Consider the following 26,483-nt stretch of genomic DNA (forward strand, 5'->3'; position numbering starts at 1 on the left):
TATTAAATCCAACAACTGGAAGTTGTGGGATTTATTATAACAATTAATTTGATACCAAACTTTATGTATCTTTTACTTAAGGGGACTTTTAAAATTAAAATAAAGTCCCCGCATTTTAGCCTATGAAGGCCATTCACTGCAATGAGGGAAAAACAAATTTGGCTGTTTTACCTCACCAGGGCTTATAAAACTATTTTTATAAGGTCCCTGTTTATAGTTACATGGCACCTAACCCTAGGGGCATATAGGGCACAATTTAGGGGTGAATTATATGTAAGAATAAGGTAGTTTAAGACTTTGGAACTACTTTTAATTCCAAAGTTGAATGTGCATGTAACTTTAATTTAAAAGTAGCCAGCAAGGCAGGCTTGCCTTTAAAATGACACTGGGCACCTCAGCAGTGCGGCTATTGGGGCACCACCTATGCTGTGGTCCCTAAACCTACATGTCCTACCATATATTAGGGACTTATAGGTAGGTTGACTTAGCCAATTATAATTAGCCTAATTTGCATACTCATTTTTACAGAGCACAGGCACTGGGACTGGTTAGCAGTACCCAGGGTACCATCAGAGTCAGGAAAACACCAGCAAAAAGTGAAAAATGGGGGCACAAAGTCAGGGGGCCTCTGCAATCAGCCCTGTTTTCCCAAAGGCGTCATATATGTTTCGTAAGAGTTTGTTTAAATAATGTATTAGTAAAATGGTCTAAGAACCCCCCCAAAATCCAATGCCTGTGATTTATGCACTGTAGGAATTCAAGATATGTTTCATGTTTTATATTTATGTCCAGCACTAAATGAAGCCAGTTCCAAATACTTATTACGCTGAAAATGTGCGATTAATTTGAACAAACATCAGGATATGATGGCATTGTTAAAAAAAAACACAACATTTTTTGACCTGTATTAAAGTGTACAAATTCTTTATATTTTTTTTACCAATTTTTGGATCAAGGGTTTTAGGAGGTTACTGTTGGAATTTTGTATAATGGAAGTTGTATCTGAAGGGATGTATTAGTCATTTATTTATTATTTTTTGAGAGGTTTATCGTAGACCTCAGAGAAGGTCAGTAATGATTATAAAAAATAAAAAAAACATAAATTTAAAAACAAATAGATGGCCGAAAGCCTACACCAACAGCAATTACCTCCTAACAGTAAGCAGGTATTGAAAGTTTGCTACCTTACAGCTCAAACACATTCTCTATAAAAATCTTTCCCACTGAATTTAAACTACAATGTGTTTGTTTTTATATATGTACATATTTTTATAGCCTAGCTTCATTGTACTGTAAAGAGCTCTAACATCAACTGATGTAGTCCGCGCTATACAAAAGTGCAAATTAATAAATACATCTTATGTTATCCACCTCAAAGTTGGCACACAGCTTGTGTGTCAAGAGGACATCTTTACCTGTTCAACTCAATTTGTAATATGATGTACACATACTAGAACATGTGTTGCCGAACTTGCATAGGTTTAGAACCTCAAGCAAATGAGCAGACACTCACTTTACAAAGATCCCAACAGCATAATGGTTATTACAGAAGGGGCTGCACCAGAGTCTGCACTGCTTTTGAAGTGCCCCAGGAGAGCAGGAATTGGGACTAGTGGAGCTAGTGGGCTAAAAGATGGGGATAACATCCGAAATTGAGTGTAGTGTTACTGGATCCTATGGTAATTCCACATTTGTTAGGATACTTACGGGGACAAACTTGGAATCCTGAGGTATTCCTGCATTCCCAAAATTACTGACAGCCGCGGTGTCTGTTGCTTGTGGATCAGGAATGCCAATTAATGTATTGTTTCCAGGGTATGTGTTATGGGGCCTGGGGTAGATTTCTGCCAACAGGTTAACTGCACATTTACAACTGCAAACAAGCACAATGTAGGTGTTTAGCCAGAATATCAGAATCAAACATTTTGTGGGACAAAATATTGTGGCAAGAATATTGAGGACAACATATTCTGAAGGTAAGTTTCTATAAGTAACTAAGGTTTTACTATGTATAACCCCACATATGTGAAAGGTACACAGATGTGGATTTAAGATAGTAAACTTTCCGATTTGCACTTACCTTCTCAATATTTTGGTCCTCAATATGTTTGACACAATATTTTCAAAATAATACTTTTGGTTCTGGTATTCTGTCAGTGATCCCACAATGTAGGATACCTGTGAGAGGTGTTAATTGTTGGGAAGTGTTAAACTTTGCAAAATGTGGCATGCATTTTTTAATTTTCATACACTAGCTTCATCTCAGTTGTAAGTGTTTACTATTAATCTACCTATCTTACTCTAATACTACACAATTGGTACCTACAAAGTACAGTTTTTCTCTGCACTAACTACTGTACCTGTGTTAAATCCAACATAATTGGAGGGTCGGTACTTTTCTGCTGCAGACTTCTTTGTTAGATCATCATTTTTGAAGAACCCGTCTTCCTTCCCACTGAAAGAAAGAAGAGGACAAGGCAGAAGTGTTGCTTTTGCATTCTTCGTTATTTGAAATGACACTATGAGGCAGGCGTGGAGGTGGTCATGGTTCTTCACTTGGAGTAAGGAGTTTACAGGGGTGTAGCGTGGTCAGTAGGGTTGGGGGGGTGAGCTTCAGATTTCCCAGCAATCACATTGGTATATAATGATAAAATACATTTAACTACAAGCAGGGGCTGAAGGGACAGTAGAAAGGGAGAGGAAGGTGGATAGGTATGAGTACTAAGTGGCAGAAACACAATATTTTGTAAAATAAGCAACATTTGAGAGGAGGTTCAAAACAGAGATGAGAGAGAGAGTGTGTGTTTTTGTGAATGTGTGCATGCAACAATCCCAAGTGAAATCTGACAGATACTTCACCATACCCGACTGACAGCACCTGTACCCAACAATTCATCAGAAAATACATTTATTAGAGAGGTGTAACATCCCAAACACCACCCTCTGAATCTACATCCTTGGGAGTTTACCTTGAGTAGCCAATAAGCACATTTGTCTTAGCAAGGCTGGCCACGTCCCAGTTCATGCCGTCATCTTTGAACAGGATCAGTACGTAGGAGGTGATCCCATCAGTTGTCAGCACTGCCTGGAAGGTGTTTGTCTAAAAATACAGATCAGTGTTTGTTTAGAATGAGTGACGTAGATTCAATCACACCATGTAGGGAGATACACAGCATACCTCTGCTTCTAGGATCACGCTTATGCTTTGAAAATTGCAGTCACTGCTGTAATTACTTCTTTGCAGTTCCTTTATTGTTAGCATAGTTACCTGGGGAGTATTGTATGGACTCTGCATGTCTTTAAAGCTTCTTTCAGTCCTCTCTAAATCAGTAAGCATTGTTTAATCTTCTGTGCTTAATATGTGCCGCTGGTTGTCTGTGGTGAGTGAGCGCAGATACTTATTTTTAGGGACCTGTACTTACTCTTCATCCTCAGACATGTATACAAAGAAAGAAACAAAAAGGCAGAAGAGGTGATAAAAGAAGGAAGAGAAAGGACAACAGTCACAAATGGAGAAAGTAAGTATGAAAAAGCAAGTAGGAATAATACAGAACCCACAAGAATGGGATAAAGAGCTAGAAAGTGTATGGTGGTGGAAGAAAGAGGCAACTTCATCAACTTGGGACTCGAATGAAAATGAGAAACTTTGATATTCATCAGTTGCATAAAGGCTGGTGTTGGCAGAGGTCTCATAATAAAAAATCTGGGCCTCAATACTTTTTTTTTTTTTTTTTTTTACAAAGAAGCGCTGCCTAGAGACTTACAAATGGCCTTTGTTTTAAGATGGTTTATGTTTGGGTCTTTTTTTGGTGAAATTCTCCTTTGCAGGTTTTTAGTGATCCTTCTGCTTATAGGAACATTTTTGGTCCAAACAAACTTCTTTACAAGCTTTTCTGTCTACTTTTCAGAATTTCTGGGATGTGACGCATATTTTATTTAGTCAGTCATTTGGCTTTTGCAACAACAGTTGGCTGATCTCTAGATGCATGACAAGGCCTCTGACATCACTTCATGAGGCTCGTCCTTCATCTGTGGTAGATCTAAGCATTTCTCTACATCTGGCCCCAAGCAGTGGTGGGATGGAAACGCAGGGAGACCATCTCTGATGGGTAGCAAATTTACTTCAGCTGCGTACTTTCAAAGCCATGGTACCTGCTTGAAACTCTTTCATTTTACTGAAAATCTGAGACTGTTCTACCATGGACTCTCCATTTAGCAGTACATAGACACTTGAGACGTGGTCTCTGGTCTCCCAGGGCCAGTGCCCCCCTCTGGAGATTGACCACGTGATCAGATCGCTGACTTTAAAATCTGGTTGCAGCAAGTATTATTTTAGTCAAGAAAGAATCGTTTGCTTGAAATAGCCTTCAGCCGTCCCCATTTGACCAGAGCAACAGAGGTATGTACTCCGCTGCCTTGCAGGACTATACTATACCATATTTAGAGAGAGGGTGATTTTGTTTGTTTTCCTGTTTGGGATCACCAGGCTTTCACTGGGAAAAAATCTATCAGAAAAACACCCAAAATAGAGAGGATTATCTTAAGTACTTCGACTGATGGCTCAATGTCAATCAGCACACCAGTCAAATCATTGGAGTTACCTGATTAACATCAAATTAAATGATTTGAAAATGTGTGACCCTCAACAATGAGACTCTAACGTCAATGAGAAATGACATCTGTTATGTCCTACAGGTACTAGTTTCACTTATTACCTTCCAATATCTTATGAACGAACCTTAACTGAATAGGCCTAAAGGAGACATCTGCTCACTTTTCAGTACCTACCGAAGGCAGCATTGAAGAAATTAACCAATTTTACTACAGTAATTCCAATAGTTTATTAATTTGTGTTTAATTTCAGGACCCATTTCATATAACCGTAAAGATGCAGTGGATATTCATTTGCTAAAAACAACTTACTTATAGAGTTCAGTTCTAGCTAGTCCTAAAAGGGGCCATCCAGAATAGAGCAAAAAGCTGTTCTCAGAGCCTAGCCCGGCATCTCCAACAATCACTGTCAGAAGGCATTCTAACATATTGTCTTGTTTGAGAATGTGAGTTGGAGTTTTGAGATATATCATGAGATCATTCACCAGATGGCCCCTTTAATCTATAAACAGCTCACAATGGTTGATTGTTACAGTGCTATGGGTGTGCAGGGAGGGCTGTATTCCTGTAGATTCAGGAGAATAGAGGCATTAATGGCAGCCACTGTTAATGCACTACGCGTGGTAGAGGAGGTCCATGTCCTTAATGCCATGATGTTGGTAAACTTGTCAGCATTATAAGGCAACTTTGAACACTCAATCCAGCTGAAATGTATAACAGAGACATATATACCAACATGGAAGGTTACATATCTCCCGAGTGAGTGGAACCAATGAGCAGTCCAGCTGTCATTTATATCTGGTGGAAGCTTCTTGTCTACGGAATCATTCAGAGCCTTTCTTTGAGCCACCTATTTTTAAACCATTTCACCTTTCTTGATTCTGTCCGAATGACCACTTTTGAGATGCACATTTCCACATGTGAAGGTCACACACAGTTGGTCAAGTTGTAGAAGTCTGCATGACTACCTGTCTGTTGACAATCTGTAATTTAGTCAGCCTAACTTATAGTAATGTGGTTGACACCACAGTTTTTAACACTGGAGGACATTAGTCGCTGAAATCATCAAACTACTGGGTTCTCTGCCTTGGCATGTTCCAAGCCATAGTTTTTGAATCTCTTAGTTTGGAGATACTTGGAGAACAACATGATGAATGATGACACTCTTACTTTCCAACATCACCATAAACCATTTCTGAAGTCATTCTTTTTTCAAATCAAAGTTGTGGGGGGCATTGTTTCCTTGCTCTCAGTATCCTCTTGAAGTATATATACTTAAGCAACTATTTCATCAAGACTAAGCATAGCCACAAATTTATTTTTGAAGCGAACAAAAGACAGCATGCTACCCTGATTTTGGCCTAGTTACATGGCCATTCATTGAATGGGATTCTGCTGAAGGGCAAAGGTATTTGTGCTTAAAGTACACATTTCACACACTTGTGACTCAATTCACACATGGATGTATTTAAAATGTGGTCATGTATTTGTGAACCCTTTTACTCATACTCACTATTACCCCACAGTACTGTAATGCTGCAGTTAAATAAAACTCACATTCAGGGGTAGGAGTTGGTGTTCTAAGGCATGGATCCCTTGGAAATTTGAGAACAGCCACTAATGTTCATGCTTGAGGGTATTGACAGACTCTTCTATGACCCATTTGTACCCTGGACATAGTTGGATTGAGCCATTTACCCTTGTCAAAGGCATGTGTAAATCCCTTTCCATGGTTCGCAATAGGGAACATTCCAAAAATAGATGCGGGTGTATGACTCTGTTGCATGTTATTCCAGGCTAATTTCTTGCAGCTCTGCGATCTTACTTCATGGTGCAACAGACATCTCCCTATTGCTGGATGGATGGTTTGTGCACTTTTCTAGTTCCTTGAAAATTAATATTTAAATTTGGGCCTCTGATTTTAAAAATACTAAAAGCCCATATCTAAAAGCATATTAAGTCAGATCCCTCAGACTGACAGAAGATTCTAGAATCAAAATTACAAAGCCTAATACACATTCTCGCTTGATAAAACTATTACACCAGCATCACATTTGCAACTGGTCCAGTGCTTACCTGTGTGTCCTTAGGCTTAGCAGGGAATGCTGGGGCATTGTCCCACGTGACCTTGAGGGTCCACTTAGCTGTGTATGAGGTCTTCATGTACATCCGAATCCTTTCCTCAACATCTTTGACCAGAGGGTTTGTTTTTGAGTTCAGCGTGATGTACTCCTGTGGAAATCAGAAGCAAAGATATCTTCTCACGAGCCTTTGTAAGTTTAATGATGATGTAACAATATCAACCACATTTGTGGTGCACACAACAAGGTGATGTGTGCATGCTACTTTAAACTGTTGCCCAACCAAGTGGTCTACATTTGCTTGGCCTTAGAAGGTCCGCAAATGCCTAATTATGCCATCTCACTGGATTATTCTTCTACCTGAAATGTCATAAATAACGATTTTGTCGATACAACAGTAATTAGGCATGTATTTAAGGCAATTATTGTATCCAGTAATATTGCTCACTGTAATGCAGAGGATTTAAACTATACCTGGAGGAATTTTAGCACTGCTTGAGACATAAAGCAGGTGCAGAATTTAGGATTTGCATATAGCTCTGTGTAAAAAAATATTACTGATAATAGTAGCCTTCTGCCGAGGGCTATAATAGTTAAAGGCCTGGACCTGAGTTATAGGCCGGAGTTGTAGGTGAGGGACTATAACAAAGGTAAGAGCCTTTGACAACAGGTATAACCCGAAGCAGAAGGTCTGTAAGCCTATTAGAACATTCTACCCATTAAGGGTAGAATTTTCTAAATTAAAAAGGGAGAAATGAAAGACAAATATTGGAATGATGGAGCAGGAGGCTTAGACCACCCATTATAAGTCTGGAGACACTCCATTGTCTTCCTTTGAGCCCTCAACCTTCCAATGTTCTAATAAAATCGGACAAAACTAGTATGATTTGCTATTTCAAACTATCAATGGTTTTCAAACTATCCACAATGCTGTACATTTGTGCACTACATAGTGCTTGGGTGCATGTTGTTCCTACAGCACCAGTGTTCAGTTGCCCTTTCACAGAATTTAAAAAGGCATACAACAAGTACAGGCAGAAAGCACCAGTGGCCTACATCAAACGATAGCCACCTGTTCTAAGCAGAGAAAATAAAAAGTCACTGGTTCCCTGCCAGGAGCAGAGCCAGCTTCCCTACTTAGCCTTGACCACTGATTCCAAGTGTGCGGGCCCAAGTATCACATAGGTAATATCATCATACCTTAATCTCAGCCAAAATATTGAGGAACAAAATTCTCAATAGTTTTTAAACATTTTTTACTCCTAACTCCTCATAAATATACTGTGATGATTTAATATTGTTGCCCCCGTAGAAAAGGAATTAAGAATAGTACATCCATATTTTGCTGTTCACACTTACCTTTCAACATTTCTGAGTTTTGTGTTTTTCAGTGGCTGGGTGGGATTGATCTTGCTTCACCCTTCTGTATGTTTTCAGCTGTATCACATATGTTACATCACATGTACCCAATTAAGGGGAATGGACTTTTAAGCACAACACTAACTTGTTTTTCTCCTTGCTATTGCAACATATGTATGTGTAAGTTGATGTTTAGCTACCAACAGGACTCAATTCCATGTATTGTCACTATGATGTGTTACAATAGCTATATGTTAAGGGCAAACCAAAATCCAATAAGTTCTTCAAAAAAACATTTCTGTACTCAGCATTTTGCAATGAGATTGAGGTATACCGATGTTTCTTATGCAATATTACAGACTACAACCCTTCAAAGTAACCACTCAGCCCTGGCCACTCTTTTAAGATTCCAAAAAACACACATCTCTGACTAACAGAGGCAGAACATACAGCTTCCTTCCTTAAAAACACAAATGCACTACATAACACATAATGCTGAAAGGTCACTTAAAGTCAAAACACATTACAGCTCCCTCTCAAACACACAGACAAAGGCAGAACATAACACATCCCTCCCTTAAAGATTCACATAAAAACACCATGGTGCATCTCCCTCAATAAGTAGTATCTGAGGACACAACATAGCACAACTCCCTCCCTCAAAGACATTACATACCATACCCACCTCCCTTATTAACACACAAAAGACTTAGGGCCAGATGTAGGTACTTTGCAAATTGCGACTTGCAATTTGCGAGTCCGAGAGACTCGCAAATTGCAACTCGCAATTTGCAATGCAGAAAGGTGTCTCAGACAACGTCTGCGAGTCGCTATGGGGTCGCAAAGACCCACCTCATTAATATTAATGAGGTGGGTCGCAAATTGCGGCCCCATAGCGACTATGGGCACTCACTGACATGGAGGCCTGCTTTTGTCAGCAGACCTCCATGTCCGTGACTGCTTGTTAATAAAGCAGTTTTTTTTTTTTCAAGTGTAGCCCGTTTTCCATAAAGGAAAACGAGCTGCACTTAAAAAAAAAATCCGAAACCTTTTGTTTCGGAATTTTTTCAGGGCAGGTAGTGGTCCTTTGGACCACTACCTGCTTTGAAAAAATATTTTGGGGTCCATTCACAAAGGGGAAGGGGTCCCATGGGGACCCCTTCCAATTTGCGAGTGGGTTACCATCCACTTCAAGTGGATGGTAACTGCGACTCCATTTGCATACCACTGCGAGTCGCAAATAGGAAGGGAACACCCCTTCTTATTTATGAGTCGGAAATGAATTTTGCGAGTCGGTCCCGACTCGCAAAATGCATTTCTGCATAGCAAACTCCGGTTTGCAACTCGCAAATGGCAATTTTTGCTGTTTGCGAGTCGCAAACTGGTTGCTACATCTGGCCCTTACAAACTACATCTTTCTCACTTATCAACACAAAGACACAACATCAAAATGCCCTTACATTAGCAACAATTGAAGGCACTACATAATACAACTTTCGCCATTAATGATTCTAGCGCTGGGAGGATTCCGGGTAGCCATGCCTAGTATAAGACTTGCAGAATAGAATACACAAAGGCATCGCATAACACATCTCAATCTTTTAAAGGCACATGAATGCATACCATAACACACATTCCTCCCTTAATGACATGCAAACAAATCTGAAGTGACATCAGGAAAGGTAAGCGGTCTCTTGTCATTAGAGACATTGTCCTTAGGCTGAAGGGAGGTCAGGAGAATGGAGTAAAACCACCTTACAGGACATTGCTTTCTTTGCCTTGTCTTTGTCACAACAGCAGGTGAGAAGTCAGTATCTTGTCAAAGAGGTAGACATCCAATGAAGTGAAACATGTCATTGCTATTGAGTGGCAGCATCTGTGTTCAGAAGTGAACTGTTTTGTAGGTCAGAAGCAGCTTTGGGATTGAGTCAAGATTCTGGAGAGCAGCTATACCCAGGGCAGGGGTTACAGCACAGAAGCTAGAACTAGAGGGACAGAGTGTGCCTACTGAATTTTCCAATTGAAGATAGAGTAATTGGGAATGACCACTCTTGCATAGTCTTGAGGCAGAAGATCTGCTATGACAAACTTTAAGTAAATACATTCTTACTGTGTCAGAATTCTATGCTGGTTTTTCCTTGTGTATTACCCGTCATTACATTAATCCTTTTGAAAAATAACTCTTACACAATACACACTGTGAACACTCTGCTGCTGAGGGAGGCACGTAATATAAACCACCCCATAAGTAGTCTACATTATGGCCCCCCCTCATTCCATCTATGGGATGAATGTTTGTATCTTTTGTTTGCATGTAAAACCAACCTGATAAAATGTTGATCCAAAATTTTTGGAGAAATCTGTATTATCCCAAAACACAGCGATCATTGGCACAGTGCTTTTAGAAGAGAATCCTTCCAGAGGTGGGTTGACGTGGAAGAAGACATCATTGTCTGAGGAAGGGAAAATGATCTGCCCATTGTCTGTAAACTGAAAAAGAAGCACATTGGTTAGCCACACCACATTAACATCAGGACCATGGGATATTGGGCCAGATGTACAAAGCCCTTTTGCATTTCTTAACAGTCCGGCTAGGTATTTCGGGCCGTTAAGAAATGCAAAACGGCCTTCTCTTATGTACACAGACCTTCAAGGAATCACAAATTGAGATTTCTACCTTTTAGGCATACGTGTGCTCTACAGGTGCACCCCTGTTTTTGGGGTGACCCAAGGGGCCCTTTTCTCATTGCCATCCTTGGTTTTGCATTTCCTAAATACCTATTTCTTAATAAGAAATCAGTACTTAGGAAATGCAAAACTGACCCATTGGCTCAAATGCAATGGGATTTCTTAATCTTTGTAGGAATCGCTTTTAGGAAATCTGTATCTTTGTACACTGCATTTTGCATTTCTTAAATAGCAATTTCTATGAAGTCGCTATTTAAGAAATGTAAAATTGCATCTTCGTACGTCTGGCCTATAGTTCTTCAGGTGTGGAAATGAGCCTTCTTGCAGTCACACACAGTGAGGAAATAGTGTCTACCACAAAAGTGGAAAAAAATGCTTTATGAATTTTAGATCTGAAAGGCCATGGCATTATCACTCAGGCCATGCATAAATTCATTAACAGATCAGTGGTCAATGAAGTCAGAGTAAACACAGCATAAAGTATATATAATACAAAGATGGTGGCCACAAAATGTTACTCCTGTTAAGAGGAATTCATGGTATCAAAGAGATTAAAATGGTCTAAACCCTGCACTGTAATGGCTCCATCTCTGAGTCAAGCCCATCCCCTCTAGAACATTGACAAACTATCTCTTTTTTGACAGGCTTTCCAAAGGCTTCATCATAAAATCAACCTGCAATCCTCAAAAATTGTTAATTTCTGATACACTCTGCTTTTTTTCATCACTCCAGAGATCTTTATCAAAAAGACCTTATTATGAGCTGAAAACCGCTCCTAAAATCCTGTAAATAATTCTCAAAATAATATTTGAACAAACATTATTTAAAAAGACCTATACCAAAAACACTGGTAAACAAAAATTGCCAAAAGTGAAAATTGTTAGAAAAACATGGCTTTTCACATACTCACCTGCGTCTAGTAGAGGTTATACTTTAACTCTCAGACCAACTGTTACAAATGGTCGTTAATATGCTGCAAACCATCCTGAGCATCTTGATAAACACATTATACATGGACAACAATGTTGGAATTAAAAGTGGATGGAAATCTAGCAATCAGCACCAAAAATAACCCTAATAACATGCATCAAGAGTATTCACCCGGTGTTTGCCTGTGATTTCAACGCAAAACTCAGAATGAAGCTGTTAGTAATTATACTATGCTTAGTTACTTGGTGAGACAAACTGTCACACACCAATTCATCCTGCCATTTTGTTAGGATCACAAATTGGAAGGAAAACCAGCTAAAGATCAGAACTGTCTGACATTATGTTACATCAATGAACAATATGAAGGTAAATCCAAATATCACTGAACAGGAATGTAGTGCAAGCATTTGAGACACCTCACCAAGCGGTAGCCATTTTCCTTTTTTCTCTATATAATAATATTGTGCATTTTGGCCAAAGGCATTGCACCCAAAACATTGATCAGCCAACAACAGTGTTTTTTCAACATCTCTATTGAACGGATCTTGGAGGAAGCTAACAAAAGAGAAAGCTAACACTTTTGAAAAACATTACCATAGCAGAAGAGCATTCAACAATACTGGTGATGTTCTTTAAGTATAGAGCAAGCTATTCAGATCCTCTATTTTAAATACAGGCACAAAAAGGGTGGAAACTTATTTTGCGCTGGAAATTGACTATAAGTAATGCAAAGTAGCACTAAGCCAAGTTACAGTTCATTCCATCATAACATACAGAGATCATACATAGATCATACAGTAAAGTTACAGTTTATTCCTTCATAACATACTGGGGCCAAACATAAAGCATACAGTTAAGTTACAATACATTCCAGAATGTGTCTGGGAATATCGAATCCTGATTATTGGCAAGACAGAGTATTGTCTTAACAATATTGAGGGACAGATATCAAAAGGTAAGTGCACAGAAGGAGGTAAGGATTTACTATTCTTATGCCCACATACCATTAAGACATATATATATATATATAAAATATATATATATGTGTGTGTGTGTGTGTGTGTGTGTGTTTTTAAGAATGCTTCATTAAAGAATAGGAGGGAACAAACAGGGTACTATATACTATCACAGAAGTAAAACTTACTCCAAAGGATAATACAGGAAGGTTTAATAAGCAAAAGATTAACAAACAGGAAATACGTATAAACCCACTATATAAAATAAGTAATGGGTATAAAACACACATTATTAAAAACTGCAATTTTAAAATTTTATATTTCCAGGAGAAGAAGAGATAAAGATAAAAGTAGCCAGAAGAAAAAGAGAGCAAGAGAGAAGGAAAAGAATAGGAACATAGAAGAAAAAAGAATATACTAAAATGAGCTTTACCAGAAACAGTAATTAGTTAAAGTAAAAATACTTTTTGTAATATAGTTATAGCAGTATAAAACAACCAATTAGAAGCTATAATTTGTCATAAAGTAGTAATTCATGGTGGTTGGAAGTCAAAATGCTTGTTTTGAAATTGAGCAGATTAATGACATAAATATGTGGTAAAAAGAGACCAGAAAGATTCTTTTAGAAAAAGTTGACTTGTGGATTTAGCCAATGCTCTGTTGAGTCTATGGTGATGACAAAGTAAACTCCACCATCCATTAAATGAAATATTAGTGGTATCCTTCCAGTTCGAAGTGATGATTTGAAATGCTAAAGTAATAAGCAAATCAACCAATCAGCTCATTTTACAAACACCAATCCAAACAGGCGAAGAACTTCCCATGAAAATGTTAGTTATTTCAAAAGGAAGTCAGTATTAAATGTAAGTGCAGTTGTATTACATATCTTGCGCCAAAAAGAAGCAGTGGCTGGACACTGAAAAAATTAATGCAAATACGTACCTGGTGAATTAGAGCAGGACCAGCAGAGGTTAGATATGTTTGGATAATATTTAGAGAGAGAGACAGGAGTTAAATAAAGTCTATGATAGAAATAGTAAATAGTTTGTGTGGTGCTAGCATTACAGGATATATTGTGATTTTTTGTTCCATGTTTGAACAGAGAAGGAGCAATGCAGATCAGACTCCCATATAAGTTCTATTTTATGTTTGGGACGATCTGGGAGCTGATAATGAAGATATTTGTAAAAGAGAGAGGCTTTAAGAAGGGTAGAAGAAGGAAATTACAAGGGAGTCGAAGAAGGAGTGAGGGAAGAGTTCTGCATTAGGGTAGATAATTGTAAATACTAATATTTTAGCATGTGAGAAGCAGAAAGATTACATTTATACTGGACTTCAGATGAGGAGAGAGGCTGCATGTTCTGAAATCTTTGCTTGACTTGTAAGATTCCTTTACCCACTCATTCTTTCCAAAAAAGAGTATGATTGGATACCTTAATATTCTTATTATGCCAGATGGAGGAGTGTAGAAAAGCAAGTAATGATGATAAAGGCTTGGTAAAAAATGGAGAAGTGACTGAGACACAATGTTTAACAGTGGGAGATATGAACCTTCGGGGATCTTGAGAAACATATGCTAGAGACTTGAATGGAAAAGGGGAGATCATACCATCTTCTAAATTGTACCAAATCAACAGAGAAACATCATAAGATGAATATATATAAAATTTGGTTTAATGAGAATGAAGAGTGATACTGGCAAAGATTAGGAAAATTAACTCCACCAATTTCTTTAGGTTGGCATAACAAAAATAAGAAAATGTGAGCTTTCTGTTTGCTCCATAAAAACTTCATAAGTAAACTATTAAGAGATTTAAAACATTTCAAAGGTTTTTTAACCAAAACCATGGACAAGTAGAAATTAATAACCAGAAGCATCATCATTTTAATTGATTCTAACCTACCCCGCATGAGAGATAAAGGGAAGACCACTTATCCAACATATTATGAATTTTTTGAAGGAGGTCCTCAAAATTAATCTGAAGGATTGTAAAAATTGAAGAAATGTATTTAATCCCTAAACATTTAGGCCCATATTTATACTTTTTGACGCTAAACTGCGCTAACGCAGTTTAGCGTAAAAAAATTTAGCGCCGTCTAACGCCATTCTGAAGCGCCATGCGGGCGCCGTATTTATGGAATGGCGTTAGCCGGCGCAAGCGGACCGGCGCTGCCTGGTGTGCGTGGAAAAAAACCACGTAGACCAGGCAGCGCCGGCGTAGGGGGAAAATGGCGTTAGGGCGTCTTAAAATGGGGCAAGTCAGGTTGAGGCAAAAAAATCGCCTCAACCCGATTTGCGCCATTTTTTTGCGACGCCCAGACGCCATTTAAATGACTCCTGTCTTAGTAAAGACAGGAGTCATGCCCCCTTGCCCAATGGCCATGCCCAGGAGACTTCTGTCCCCTGGGCATGGTCATTGGGCATAGTGGCATGTAGGGGGGCACAAATAAGGCCCCCCTATGCCACCAAAAAAAATAAAAAAAAATAATAAATTATACTTACCTGAACTTACCTGTACTTCACTGGGATGGGTCCCTCCATCCTTGGGGGTCCTCCTGGGGTGGGCAAGGGTGGCAGGGGGGGTCCCTGGGGGCAGGGGAGGGCACCTCTGGGCTCATTTTGAGCCCACAGGCCCCTTAACGCCTGCCCTGACCCAGGCGTTAAAAAGTGGTGCAAATGCGGGTTTTTTTGACCCGCCCACTCCCGGGCGTGATTTTTGCCCGGGAGTATAAATACCACGCATTTGCGTCGCCGTCATTTTTTAAGACGGGAACGCCTTCCTTGCATCTCATTAACGCAAGGAAGGCGTTCACGCCAAAAAATGACGCTATTTGCCCATACTTTGGCGCTAGACGCGTCTAACGCCAAAGTATAAATATGGCGTTAGTTTTGCGCCGAATTTGCGTCGAAAAAAACGACGCAAATTCGGCGCAAACGAAGTATAAATACGGGCCTTAATATAGTTAGAGTTCCATTTGTAATCAGTTCCTGCAAACATGTATCTAAGACAATACTTGTTCATGGGAAGTACCTCAGATTTACTAAAGTTTAATTTATATCCCAAAAGGTTAGAGTATGTATTTAATAGTTCAGCAAACACAGGTAACAATGTTTGTGGATTATAAACATATAAGATGATATCATCAGCATAAGCAGTACATTTAATATGCAGTTTTTTATATTTAAAACCAAGATAAGAAGAAGAATGCCTCAAAGAATATAGAAATGGTTCCAAAGATAAAATGTATATTAATGATGATAATGGACAACCCTGTCAAATCAAATCAAATCAAATCAATCTGTATTAGGATTTTACTCCATAAAAGATAAACAATCTCTTTAATACGATAAAAATATACAGTAAGATACTTCGAGAAAACATTACTGATAAATAAATAAATAAATAAAAACCCTTTCTACTACAAATTGAGGAATTATTCATTCTCATACCGGAGATTGTCTAAGTACGACAGCTTTTTCCTTTGTTCTATGGCATTAAGGATACATTTTATCACTGCATCACATTTCTCATTGGTATCCAGTTTACATAAGTAGTTAAAAATCTTCTCCACAATAAAATAATTTATTAATAATAAATAAAGGTTTTAAAAATTGCTTCCTAATATCGTGATAACATTTACAAGATATAATAAAGTGCACTGTGGACTGTGCAAATTGTCCCACACAGGGGCACTTCGGTAGGCTTTTACTCCAAATCCTCACCTTTGGGAAAGCTACCAAAATGTGCAACATTCTAAAGCACATTCGAGTCAGATAAAATCTATCCTGGATGTTTACTACTTTCAGCAAATAATTTGGCATTACCTCGTTATTTTCAGCCATACATTCTCTATTTTCTCTATCACTAACCCTCCATGCCATAAGTTGATTTTTCAATTCTTTCTTGCTAAATTGGAGGATAATACCTGGATTGTCCAAATTTGGAACTAGATTTATACCTTTCAACAAATCTTTTAAATGCACGAACCATGGAATTCTATCCCAATATTCTAGTGTAAGGCAATCTTTAATAATCTTTTGGGTAAAATGCGTCCCTTCTTTAGACCAAATTCCATGCCACACCAACAACACATTGGTGTATATTAGATCTTCCACATAAGGGCAACCCAACTCCTTGTGTACCATAAATGTGGAGGTAGTATTTGGCACTGCAAGTAGTCTGCAAAAGAATGTATTCTCTAGTACTTGTAATGAACGGATGTCGGGCATCGAACCCCAAAGGGCAGAACCATACATAATGCTGTTAAATGATTTACTTTTGTAGATTTGCAGCATTTCCCTTAGGGGTTTATTGCCAATTTGTTTTGAAAATCTAAAAACAGCCTCAGTTGTCCTAACATACTTCATCTTGATAATTTCTAGATGTTGTTTCCAATGACCCATATTAGAAAACTGTATACCCAGCTATGTAAATCCATTCACCTCTTCACATTAATAGCCTTTGATAAAAAAGCTTTCTTCCTGACCTTTCCCTGTCCACAAGTCATTACAACAGTTTTGCTCATATTCAACAACATATCTCTTTCTTCCATAAATTCCACAAAGCCCTCGATTAACCGCTGCAACCCATTTGCAGTTCGTGACAGCAGTACAGCATCATCTGCATATAAAAGGATTGGCATAGAGCATTCTCCTATTTTAGGGGTATCAATTTCCATATTTTTTAAATTGGCATCTACTCCATTTATATAAAGGGAGAATAGAAGAGGCACCAAGACACAGCCTTGACGTATTCCTCTCTCTATCCTAAAACCTGGGACACACTCGCCATTTCTTCCATATCTCACCCGCGCTGTTAGATGATTATATAATTGCGCCAAGAAACTTAATATATTTAAGGGTGCGCCCATATCTGTTAAAACTTTCCACAGCTTAGCATGGTTCACCAAATCAAAAGCACTGCTAAGATCAGCAAAACAAAGGAACATATGACCCTTCCTTGCTATTGTATATTTGCTTATTATTAAATGAAGGTTTATACATTGTTCCAGAGTACCAACCCCAGGCCTGAATCCCAATTGAGCCTCTGTGAGTATATGGTTTTTGGTTGCTCATAATTCTAATCTTTCTAGGAGTACTCTTCCCAGCAATTTGACAGAGGTATCTAAAAGTGAGATTGGCCGATAGCATTTGGGGTCACCTCTATCTCCCTTTTTGAAAATAGGAACAATTATGCTTTCAGTCCAAGATGTTAAAATATATCCCTTTGTCACACTCAAAAAGACTTGGGTCAAAATAGGGCACCATAGATCGATGTGTGTCAAATAGGCATCTACTGGCACCCCGTCAGGGCCTGGTGCATTCCCTTTCAAGCTTCTTCCCATAGCAGATTTCACTTCCCCTATACTAACTGGTTTTAAAAAAGGTGGCTTTATCTCAATTATCCCAATATTCGATGTGTGAGTAGTCAGATTATCTGGGTTAAACATTAAGCCAAAATGTGAAAGCCATTCTGATGACGGAACGTGTACTGTTATTTGGGGTACATCATTATTTTTTAGGAATGGTTGATTAATTGTTTTCCAGAATAAAGTACTATCTTTTAATGTCGTTGCTTGCTCAAGATTAGCCCATGCCCTGGCTCTCAATTGTGCCTTCCTCGTCATTAGTGCATGTTTGTAGTTAGAGCGTTTAATAATTACCTCTTCCCTATTTCTTGGTTGAGCCTGCAGGGCTTGTTTTAATTCCTGGCTTGCTAATGAACAATTATGATCAAACCACCTCACTTTTTCACTCTTTTTGTTCCCCAATGTTCTCACTAGGCTTCCTGCAATGGCATTTCTAAGCTGGTTAAAGGATCCTAAGATCTCATATGGGCTTTGGTTATATTCTGTACATGTAAGAATTTATTGACAGTGTCGTGTCACAACTTTTTTCATCACATCTATTACATTTACCCCAGTCCATTTAATTACAATACCATTTTCCCTTCTTATTCCTATATTTGTTGCCAATCGTTCACCTATATTAAAGGGTTTAGCCAATCTCATAGTTAATAACAAGGGATGATGATCACTATAGATGGTTGGCCCAATCTTCAGGGATTCAACCATACCCATATTGCTCTTAGACATTAATATATGGTCAATTAATGAGAAATGTCCTCTTCCTATAAACGATGGGAGCTTCATTCCTTTAAGCCCGTCTTGTTCCATCAATTCTAAATCATATCTAAATAATATCTCATTCAGTGCCATTCCATAATTGTTATGCAAAAAGTGCGGTTGTGCGCTCCCCCCATCGTCGACAAATCCACATATCTTTCCTATAGTATTCTGGCATGTCCCAAGATTGAAATCTCCGACCCATATTATTGTATAGCTTGAAGTTCTATCCTTTACAAAAGTTTGTAAATCTTCCTGAAGAGTCGATGCCACTACTCTGTTGGTGCCATCAAATTTATTATTGTAGTAGCTTATTAAAACAATCCCTAAAATTCCATCTATCTGAAAATATAAAAACTGATAGTAATGGGAATCAAGGGAGGATTTCACCAATATATACGATACCAATGTTGAGATCAGTATTGCTAATCCTCCCTTTGCCCTACCGCTAGGTGAGGCAGAAGCTGGGGTGGAGAATATGGCATATCCTTCAATAAAAAAGGATCCCGTGTGCCATGTCTCTTGTAGGCAGATTATATGTGATGAGCTTATTATGGTCTGCATTCCTTCTCAACCATTTTCGTTTTTACTCCAGCTATATTCCATGACATGAGTATAATTAAGTCTCCTGCTAAGGACCTCCCATCTGACTCAGCGTCACCATTAAAGCTTGAAAATTTTAGAATGGGGGCTACAGTAATAGGTTGTATTTTGTCAGGTAGCAAGATCTCTTTTCTACTCACGTCCTCCTGCTGTCAATCCAAATCCTCCATGTTGCTCAGGGGAGTGAATCGATTGGAACACTCTGGTTTGTTATACCTCTCCAAATTACTGGGTGTTTTCCGTGTGGCCACTGTGTCTCTTGTGCCTGAAGTATTCATCATTCTGTAAAAGTATCCTAATGGAACGGCCATAATCTCTTTTCTCAGATAATTGCAAGTTCAATGTCTTATATCCAAGTCCGCTAGTAGTTGACCCACAAAGCGGGGATTACGAAAATTAACCACAATGCAATCTCCCTCTTCTTCCTCCAAATATCCCACCCAATCAACTCTTCTTGCATATAAGATTTCACATATGTGTACATATATTCCCTGCCATCCAACTTCTTTGTTCCATAAATCTGCCCAGGTCTCAACAAAGTTTGCTCCCAATTTGGGAACATTTTTAAGAATGATTGTATATGGTGTAGCATCTGGCGGTAATTGTAATACCTCTTTCACAGGTCTATTTCTAGTCAAGGACTGGAATCCATGATTTCTATCCAATTGCTCCATATGATTGATCATGGGTTCCTTAGACTGGGGGATTTCTTTCTGTATGGGGTGCCGATATTCTATACTTCTTTTGTTAGAATCTGTTTTCCCTGTCATTGCACTATTCCTTATATCTACAGCCGCTTGGCTCTCATTTGATATAGTGTCACAACCATGAGACAAAATTTTCACTTTAGTAATTGAATTAACACTTACTTCTATCTTAGTTATACGTTCTTTTATCTCTTTGAATTCTAACAATACTTTTGACTCTATCTGGTCTAGCTTGCCATGCAGTTTCTTGAAAAGGGTTTCCATACGTTTTTGTAAGGGACCATCCTTGTCTGGTGATAGTGATACTGTGTGACCCCCATGTGTTTCAGTTATTATTTTTCTACCTTTAGAAAACTGTGAAGATGGTAGCATAAACTTAGAAGTAGTATTCTGGCTACTTCTTTTTTTCTTTGGTGGTGAAGGAATTTGGTCATCTGTACTGTTCAAGGAATCGATTTCTTCTATTAGATCTGTAGGTAATAAAGGGCCTCAGGAAAATCATTTTTCCTTTGGGGATTTTAATTCAGAGATTAAACCTACAGCCTCGGTGTTCACTTCAGTGATAGCCTCATGTAAGACATTTTTTGTTGCCACTAAACGTGCTTCAGCATTAATAATTTCTTCATAAATTTTTCCCATTGCATCTGTGAGCTAATTAGTGATCGTATTAGCACTTCTCTGTTTTTTTTTATTGATACCGTTCCCTATTTAGTTTTGATTTCTTTTCCCCATTATGTATATTATGTATGTGGGGTTTCTATATTAAACACTCTTAACTAGTCACGACAAAATATATGCAAATCACTAAACCGAGTATCAACAGAATGAGTCCAGCCCAACCTCCTCCGGGCTCTGGCAGGCACGAGGCGGGAGCGCGAAAGAAGTTATTATAGGGCTCCTGCCCCTGTCCACAAAGCCGGTACCAGCTACAAGTGCAAAGCGGGAGTGCAAGGAACAGAGTTATTAGAGGGCTCTTGCTCCTGTCCACAGAGCCGGTACCAGCTACAAGTGCAAAGCGGGAGTGCAAAGAACAGAGTTATTAGAGGGCTCCTGCCCCTGTCCATAGAGCCGGTACCAGCTACAAGTGCAAAGCGGGAGTGCAAAGAAAGGAGATATTAGAGGGCTCCTGCCCCTGTCTATAGAGCCGGCACCAGCTGCAGCTCAAAGTCTTAAGCGTCTCCTCGTGGCCCTATAACACGCTGGGTAATGTGGTCCATATGAGGATCAGTCTGGGAAAGAGCACGTCCCTACCATATGTAGGTGCAAAACCAGTAATTGCCAAAAAATAAAGATGTTAGGGGGTGGCCCAGCCCAGCCTCTGTCAGGCGCTGACGGGCGCAGGACGGGCCCGCCCTTGACCCAGGTGCCGCCCGCGCGCGTCCCGCGGGGCGGGAGGGCAAGTTTATTTTTAAAGGGCTCCTGCCCTCGATATTGCTGCCGCCGCCTCCTCCCTGTGGACGCGCTTCCCGCAGGGCGGGAGCGTGAGCTTAGTTTTAAAGGGCTCCTGCCCTCGATATTGCTGCCGCCGCCTCCTCCCTTTGGACGGGAAGCACAAGATTAGTTTTTAAAGGGCTCCTGCCCTCGATATTGCTGCCGCCGCCTCCTCCCTTTGGACGCGCTTCCCGCAGGGCGGGAGCACGAGATTAGTTTTTAAAGGGCTCCTGCCCTCGATATTGCTGCTGCCGCCTCCTCCCTTTGGACGCGCTTACCGCAGGGCGGGAGCGCGAGATTAGTTTTTTAAAGGGCTCCTGCCCTCGATATTGCTGCCGCCACCTCCTCCCTTTGGACGCGCTTCCCGCAGGGCGGGAGCGCAAGTTTATTTTTAAAGGGCTCCTGCCCTCGATATTGCTGCCGCCGCCACCTCCCTTTGGATGCGCTTCCCGCAGGGCGGGAGCGCGAGATTAGTTTTTAAAGGGCTCCTGCCCTCGATATTGCTGCCGCCGCCTCCTCCCTTTGGATGCACTTCCCGCAGGGTGGGAGCGCGAGATTCGTTTTTTAAAGGGCTCCTGCCCTCGATATTGCTGCCACCGCCTCCTCCCTTTGGATGGGCTTCCCGCAGGGCGGGAGCGTGAGTTTATTTTTAAAGGGCTCCTGCACTCGATATTGCTGCTGCCGCCTCCTCCCTTTGGACTCGCTTCCCGCAGGGCGGGAGTGCGAGATTAGTTTTTAAAGGGCTCCTGCCCTCGATATTGCTGCCGCCGCCTCCTCTCTTTGGACAACCCTGTCTAGTACCTTGATGGAGGGAAAAATAAGAAGATTGAATGCCATTTAAAAAATGGAAGTAGATGGGGAAGAATAAAGAATATTTATATATTTTATTATTCCAAGACTTAAGTCATGCCATTTAGGAGCCCTCATCATAAAAAGCCAGTTAAAAAGATCAAAAGCTTTTTCAGCATTCAATGAAATGGCTGCTAAAGAGGCAGAACTTTGAGAAGCTAAATGTATAATATTTAATAAAGTTCTGGAATTATCAGTTATGTATCTGCCTTTAACAAAACCAGTTTCCTCTGTGTCGATTATATCAGGAATAATCTGAGTTATATGAAGCGCTAAGATCTTCGCAAATATCTTGCAATCTAAATTAACAAGAGAAATAGGCTGATGATTGGCACAAGAGATAGGTCCTTATTTTTTTTAGGAATGAGGCAAAACATTGCTTCAGAAAAAGTGCCAGGAGCTTCAACATTGTGAAGGAATTGATGATATTATGAATGTAAGTGAGGAAAATTAATATGAGAGAAGTGGAGATAAAATTCTGCTGTAAAGCCATCTGGACCTGGAGCCTTGCCTTTAGGTAATTTGGTCAAGGCCATCCTGATATCCTGCAAAGAAATGTCTTTATCTAAAAAAGAGAAGTCAAGTGACTGTTCAGGACGAGGGGGAAGAGATTCGAAAAAGGAATCAAGAGCTGCTTCTGATGGAGAGGATTAAGATGTATAAAGATTTTGGTAAAAGTCTGAAAAACATTGTAAGATCTCCTCATCTTTTAAATGGTTAATACCCCTGTCATCTATCTTATTTGAAATTTTTGATATTTGGGACTTCACTTTAAGATAATTTGCAAGCAATTTGCCAGATTTATTCCACCCACCATAAAATTTGGAATTAATCCTCAAAAACGTGCCATAGGCTTCTTTAGTAGCTTTTTTATTAAAGTTCAATTTGGCTCGAATGAGAAGTTTAAGAGTATCAACACCATTTGAGGAATAATATTTATATTCAAGACCTTTAATAGATGATAAAAGAAGTGCAGAGTCTGTTTGAAATTTCCCTTCTTTGCAGCCATATAATCAATAATAAATCCTCTAGCTATAGCTTTAAAGGATCCCAAATAACATGAAATTGCAATGCCCTTAAATATTCTTTAAGGAATTTTCCAAATGTATCCACAAAAATCTGATCTTTTAACAAATAATTGTTAAAAAGCCATCTCTTTGACTTGTAAGGTTGAAATATGGTTTCTATATCAATAAATATGGGTGCATGGTCACATACTGATACAGAACCAATTTTAGCACGCACTTGAGCAGTAAGTAAGCATTAGAGCTGTAAGTAAGTGAGGAGTGTTTAGAATTATGTGTGGGAGAATAAAAGGTAAATTCTAAATTATCAGGATTGTATAGCATCAATTAGACCTCTAGAACGAATAGGGTTCTTGAATGTTTTTTGCATTTTATTGGGAACATATCTGGAAATAGATTGCCTATCTGGAAAGGGGTCCATAATTTGATTGCAAATATATAGATATATATATTTCTCCAAAGTCACACTCGTTTCTGATCCTGCTCCCAAGAGGGGTGGAGTGCGTGACCAGACGACATGTAAAGTCCAAACTCCATAAAAACAAAAGCAACACATCAGGGAGACCTGTAGTGCCATCTAGGGATAATGCCTTTGAAAATGTATCTCGGTATGTGGATCAAATTCTTCAAGATTGTGTGGTAACTCTTCCCTCTTTTGTGAAAGGCACAAAGGATTTTCTAGGAAAAATCACAGGGATAAATTGGGAAGAGGATTTCCTTTTGGCAACTATGGATGTGAAATCTTTATATTCAGTCATAGACCATGAGCAGGGATTACAGGCATGTTATCCCTTCCTGCGAGCTAGACCAGTCAGGTCACTGGAGCATACAAATATGATTATAGATATGATGAGATTGTGTCTAGAGAACAATATCTTTCTTTTTGATGGTAAATTATATCAACAGATCCTCAGGACTGTGATGGGCACTTGTTTTGCTCCCAGCTTTGCAAACTTGTTCCTAGGCTGGTGAGAGGAACAAGTGTTCATTAATAATGAGATAAAGATGTATTGTGATAAAGTAGCCTTATGGCTACGTTTCATTGATTATTTGTTCAATATTTGAAGAGGTTCTGAAGATGAAATAAAAGAGTTTGTTATGATTTTGAACAACAATGACAACTCTCACTACCAGTAAGACCAATATTAAATTTCCTGATGTTGTAGTTGAAATTCAACACAATAAAGTGGAAACTCGTCTATTCAGAACACCTACAGCAGGTAATAGTTTGTTACATGCTATGAGTGGACATCCAAAAAAACTGAAGTGGAGTATACCTTATGGTGAAGTACTGAGCACAATTTTAAAGCTGAAAAACATACAATGATACAGAGATTTAAATACAGAGGATATCCCAATTGGGTGTTGCAGGAAGCTTGTAGAAAGGGAGATAGTGTCACCAGAGATGAGATTACATTTTCGAACAATAACATACCCAAAGATAAATCTACAGAAAGAATGATTTTAACTTGCAACAGCAATGTTGGGACAGTGAGCAAGATCATATCAAAACATTGGGGTATTCTGATAAATGACAATATAGTCGGAAATAAAGTAGGAGTCAAACCTAGCATCACATATCGTAAAGCAAGATCATTGCGAGATGCTCTGATACACAGCGACATTACCATAAAATCCATTGATGAGAAATTTGGATTACAAGGATTCTTTCCATGTGGGCACTGCAAAGCATGCAAATTCATCTGTGTAAAAAAGGAATACAAAACAATTGACAGATATACACTTCCTATAAGACAATTTTTAACCTGCAGTACTTAGTATGTACTCTATGTACTAGAGTGTCCATGCCCCTTGAGATATGTGGGGAGCACAGTGTTTGCAGTAAAAAAGCCGGGTTTAGAACATATGCGAGCCATAAAACATGGTGATCAGAGATATCAAGTAGCCAGACATTTTGAAATATTCCACTACAAAGATCGCACAATGTTGGTATTTTATGGTATTGAACAAATCACTGCAAACCCTAGAGGTGGGAATTGGGGTGCTCAATTGAGAAAGAGGGAATCTGAATTAATGATTGATTTTCAGACTCTGGTTCCGAGTGATCTCAGCCATGACAAGGAATTACGTGTTGTGAGAAAACAGGGCTGATTGCAGAGGCCCCCTACCTTTTTGCCTCCATTTTTGCCTTTTGCTGGTGGTTTCCTGACTCTGATGGTGCCCTGGCTACTGCTAACCAGTCCCAGGGCCTGTGCTCTATTTAAAATAAGTATGCACATTAGGCTAATTATAATTGGCTAGGTCAACCTACCTATAAGTCCCTAGTATATGTTATGGCATGTAGGTTTAGGGACCCCAGCATAGGTGGTGCACCCATAGGTGCACTGCCGAGGTGCCCAGTGCCATTTTAAAGGCAGGCCTGCCTTGCTGGCTGCTTTGAAATTAAAGTTAAATGCAAATTCGACTTTGGAATTAAAAGTACTTCCAAAGTCTTAAACTACCTTATTTTTACATATGCGTCACCCCTAAGGTGTGCCCTATTGCCCCTAGGGTTGGGTGCCATGTAACTATAAGGAGGGACCTTATAAAATAGTTTTATAAGCCCTGGTGAGGTAAAATAGCCACATTTGTTTTTCCCTCAGTGTAGTGAATGGCTTCCATAGGTTAAACGGGGAGACTTTATTTTAATTAACAAAGTCCTCTTAAGTGTCAGATACCTCAAGTTTGGTATCACATTGATTAATTAATTGTTATAATAAATCCCACAACAATTGTTGGATTTAATATAACTAGTTCAGGTAAAGAGTTTTACACGCTACCTAAAAAGTTGCCAACTTCAGCTCTTCTCTGATTGGCCTGGGCTCAACACAAAGGATGTGCCTGGGAGGAGAACTACCTCAAGTACCATCTTGCCTGGCATGTTACCCCCATATTTCACTGTATATATGTTGTTTTAGTTGTATGTGTCACTGGGACCCTGCCAGCCAGGGCCCCAGTGCTCATAAGTGTGCCCTGTATGTGTTACCTGTGTTATGACTAACTGTCTCACTGAGGCTCTGCTATCCAGAACCTCAGTGGTTATGCTCTCTCATTTCTTTCCAAATTGTCACTAACAGGCTAGTGACCAATTTCACCAATTTACATTGGCATACTGGA

The 26,483-nt window shown here is 39.3% G+C and overlaps 1 protein-coding gene across 1 annotated transcript in view; it reads right to left on the reverse strand.

Annotated features, from left to right (window-relative positions):
• Positions 1 to 26,483, reverse strand: part of LOC138265051 (mucin-4-like) — a 183,506-nt gene that overhangs the window by 84,769 nt on the left and 72,254 nt on the right. Inside the window, exons 3-6 of the mRNA XM_069212599.1 lie at positions 10,377 to 10,541; positions 6,688 to 6,843; positions 2,970 to 3,100; positions 2,361 to 2,455 (exon numbers count right to left, since the gene is read on the reverse strand). Coding sequence (XP_069068700.1) covers positions 2,361 to 2,455; positions 2,970 to 3,100; positions 6,688 to 6,843; positions 10,377 to 10,541 — 547 coding nt within the window. The remainder of the gene's footprint in view (positions 1 to 2,360; positions 2,456 to 2,969; positions 3,101 to 6,687; positions 6,844 to 10,376; positions 10,542 to 26,483) is intronic.

The sequence above is a fragment of the Pleurodeles waltl genome, chromosome 11, assembly GCF_031143425.1.
Source record: "Pleurodeles waltl isolate 20211129_DDA chromosome 11, aPleWal1.hap1.20221129, whole genome shotgun sequence".
Lineage (NCBI taxonomy): Eukaryota > Metazoa > Chordata > Amphibia > Caudata > Salamandridae > Pleurodeles > Pleurodeles waltl.